This window comes from Plasmodium malariae (assembly GCF_900090045.1).
Source record: "Plasmodium malariae genome assembly, contig: PmUG01_00_16, whole genome shotgun sequence".
Classification (NCBI taxonomy): Eukaryota; Apicomplexa; class Aconoidasida; order Haemosporida; family Plasmodiidae; genus Plasmodium; species Plasmodium malariae.
Genome location: NW_021638287.1, coordinates 1 through 3,863, shown reverse-complemented (window position 1 = coordinate 3,863; position 3,863 = coordinate 1). Strand labels below are relative to the sequence as shown.

General features: G+C 19.4%; 1 protein-coding gene across 1 annotated transcript; it reads right to left on the bottom strand.

Annotated features, from left to right (window-relative positions):
* Positions 1-594: 594 nt before the first annotated feature.
* On the bottom strand, positions 595-1,568 carry PmUG01_00034200 (fam-l protein; the record flags this gene model as incomplete). Its single annotated transcript, XM_029008463.1, has 2 exons — positions 595-1,359; positions 1,482-1,568. The coding sequence occupies 2 exons, from the start codon at positions 1,566-1,568 to the stop codon at positions 595-597; spliced, it is 852 nt and encodes a 283-aa protein (XP_028859326.1).
* Between the last annotated feature and the right edge of the window lie 2,295 nt (positions 1,569-3,863).

Genomic DNA, 3,863 nt, shown 5'->3' with positions numbered 1-3,863 from the left:
ATATCCCATAAAATTTATTTTATATAACAAATGTTAGATTTTAAAATTAACATAAATATATAAATAAAACAACATATATTTACTTTTCTTCATTAAATATAAAAAGGATTTATTCATTTTTAACATAAAAGTAATGAAACATTATTTTAATTATATCATTAAATTATACTATTAGACTTCAACTAGTTAAAATATAAAATACTACTTTTTTTAATGGAAATATATATTAATATATAACTATAGAAAAATTATAACAATTACACTAATATATATTAATCTCAATTCGCAAATGTATATTTTTTATAGAAGCCTATTCATTTATACAAACTCACACATTAATCGCAATTTTTAATTAAACATTATCAACGTATTAAAATACATATTTTAAAATATTAAAACTTTAAAATTCACAAAAAAAAATAACAACATTATTTTTCATTGTTGTACATCAAAAAGAATAACTAAAAATTCGATTATTTATAAATTTTAAGCAGTTTTTCAGATTTTTATTAAACAACCAACTGGAGGTCTTATAGGTATTACTTCATATTAAAAATTTCATAATATAAGGGAACAAACTTAGTTTTATATTTTTTACCTTTTTCCAAATTTAATTTTTTGATATTTTTTAACTTTCTTATGGTAGTAAACAACTTTTAATATAAGTGTAACACCGAATATTATGAAAGGAATTAAATATATAAAAAGACCTAAAAAGCCTGTTACGTAAAAGTGGTCCGGAACTTTTCTACCTGTCGAGGGATCTCTTGGTAATTTACCAATAGATTTGAAAAAAGGGGCTAAAGCAGATTTCTTTAGCAATTCATGTAAAGGTTCTAACCAATCAGGTGTAATTTTATTCAATACATAACACAATATTCCTATAAGTCCGCATCCCCAAAAATCGGCTAAGAGATATGTAAAAAACAAAAGTAAAAAAAATAAAGGTAAAGCAAATCGTGGTACATATTTTTTATATATTGTTTTAAAGTAAACCTTATTGCTAATTGTTCTGTTGTTTTTAAGAAAATCTACGTAATCAATTTCTTTGAATATTTTTTTTTCTAAACGGCTATATTGTTTGGTTTCAAAAATACAAGATTTATTTTTCATGTCTTGTTTATTGCCTCCCAAATTATTTGATGAAAACCCATTTGATTGTTTCTTTTTCCCTGGGGATACTCTTTCATTAATAGATACATATTTTTTCTCGCATGTTCCATTATTTGGCACCTCTTCTTTTAACCATACATTATTTGAAACTTTATCCTGTTTATATTTTTCTAGAGATCGGTAATTTCGTATATTTAATTTACTATCATGCATGTAGTTCTCATTAAAATATTTGTTTAATGTTCCCTAAAAAAAAAAAAATAAATTATTAGTCCATCAAATGGATGTCATGGTAAAAATATAAACTAACAAAACTAAATAACAAAATATACAAAAAATATAAATATATTTAAATATTATTATAGTACTATATCATCGTTAATATGACATATCCGACATAAAATGAAGAATGTAACAATTCCAATATATAACAATGACTTCGTTTTTTCTTCCATGTTATATATTTTTAGAATGGTAATACACTGAGAAAGCATATAATAGACAATAATACAATACTCTTTTTATTATAAATGACCCTATTATTATTTATATTTATTTCTTTTATTTTTGTAAAAACAAAATTAAAATTATATATCTATAATTTTTTTACAGCAAAGACATGGAAATATAACTTTGAAATATATAATAAAATATTTATCTTAATGTTTATTATAAATATACAATTTTATTTAAAATAATAGAAAATGAATTCATTAACAAAAATTCAAAATACATAAATAATTTATTTATTATAGTAAACATATTAAATAAACTTTTTATAATTCTGTTCAAAAAAAAAAATATAAAATAATAAAAATAATTTTTCTATATTTAGAAATATTGAGTATATATAGAATATAGAATGTAGAAAATATAGATAATACACTGTTTTGTATTTTAAAAGAATTATTACCATATACAATATTTCCCAATTTATAATTCTTACTTTGTAAAAATTACGTTTTGGGAAATTCTCCATTGCTAAAAACTATATTATCTATTACAAACAGTGTATAACTAGTAATAATAAATAATGACAACAATATTTTGTTTAATCTCGTTCAATATTATTTGTAGAATTGCAATTATTCACTGAATTAACATGTGCACTCATTTGTAGTATATAATATATTTTAAATATAAGATTTATAATAAATCATATAATTCACAAAAAAAAATATACCTTTGAGAGGTATATAAAGACTGATCCTTTTTATTTTTAAAATTATTTTGAAGGTTATATTATTTATTTATATAAAAGTATATACTATCACTTCTAAAAAAAGTTTTTATAAATTTATGAAATTATTTTACCTTTTTTTTTTAATTTAATATATATATTAGAAAGAAATATAAAAAATAAAATAATAATAATATATGAGTTATCGTGTGATTTTCTTATAAAATTCATTAATATAAGTAAAATCTTGGTAGAATAATATAGTATTTTAATTAGGTCATGCGTAAAATAGAATACGGTTTTTTGTTATAACCATATTTTTTATAGTTATTTATATAATTTTTATTGAAGATAATTAAATCAAAAATTACGTAAGAAAAAATGTAAAAGGAGAAATGTTATTTATATTTCCCATTTAAATATAAAGCTTTATGATTTATATAATTGATAATGTTCTATTTATATTTCATTTTTTAAAGGAGAACTATATTATTATTTACTCTTAATTTTATATTTCAAATATAAAAAACAATTTTAAATTTACCAAAAGTATCCTTACTTTATGGAAGTTATAAAGCATATAATCCTCATAATATATATTTTATAAAAATAATTTAAAAGATCCCTCACAACCATAAAAAAAAAAAATTGCAATGTTAAAAATATAAATAATATCACTCAAGGAATTTATATTAATTTTAATTCTATAAATTATTTTAAGCAATTAGACATTTGTTTAATACAAATTTGCATGAAACATATATACATGTGAATTTTTCACATAAAGTATATATTTTTATTATGTATATTTAGCAATACTAATTTCACATTTATATGAATCTAGAAAAATATAACATATATGTTAAAACGGATACTTCAATTATTTCAAAAGAATATATTACATTGTAAAAACATATTTAAATATGCAAAATACTAAAACTATTTAATATATATTTTTTGATTGTGCGTATTACCATATATTTCCATATTACCTTGGTTGGAGGAAAATGATTTATATATATAAAACAGTTAGTTGATTTTAGGCAAATAATTTCATTTAACATAAAGGTAAATATCATTAAATATACAAAAAAAATATTACTAAGAACAATAATTTAATTATAAGTAGGTTTATATTCATTTCCTTTTATATCAGTCTTTTATTTTAAGAATTTTGTCGTACGTAAACAAACATTAAAATTCAAAATAAAGCATCTGAAAGTAATACAGTTCCTCATCCCTCCTTAGAATTAAATAATCAGCCTATTACATTTGACACATATTATATATAAAAAAATTTTTAATGATATAAAAAATAATAAATGTTATAAAAATGTTTAAAAGAGGATGCACTGTAAGGCAAACACTAAGAATACTTATACATGATAAATATTTTAAACTTAATTTCTTGGTTGGATCAATACAATTCGTGCATTTATATATATGTCTAAATTTCTATTATAATAGTTTTTCAAAAAAAAAAAAATATCTAATACTGCAAATGGCCTAAATATAAGAGATATATTCATTTCTTAAATTATCTTTTTTCTTCTGCTTACGAATTAACATT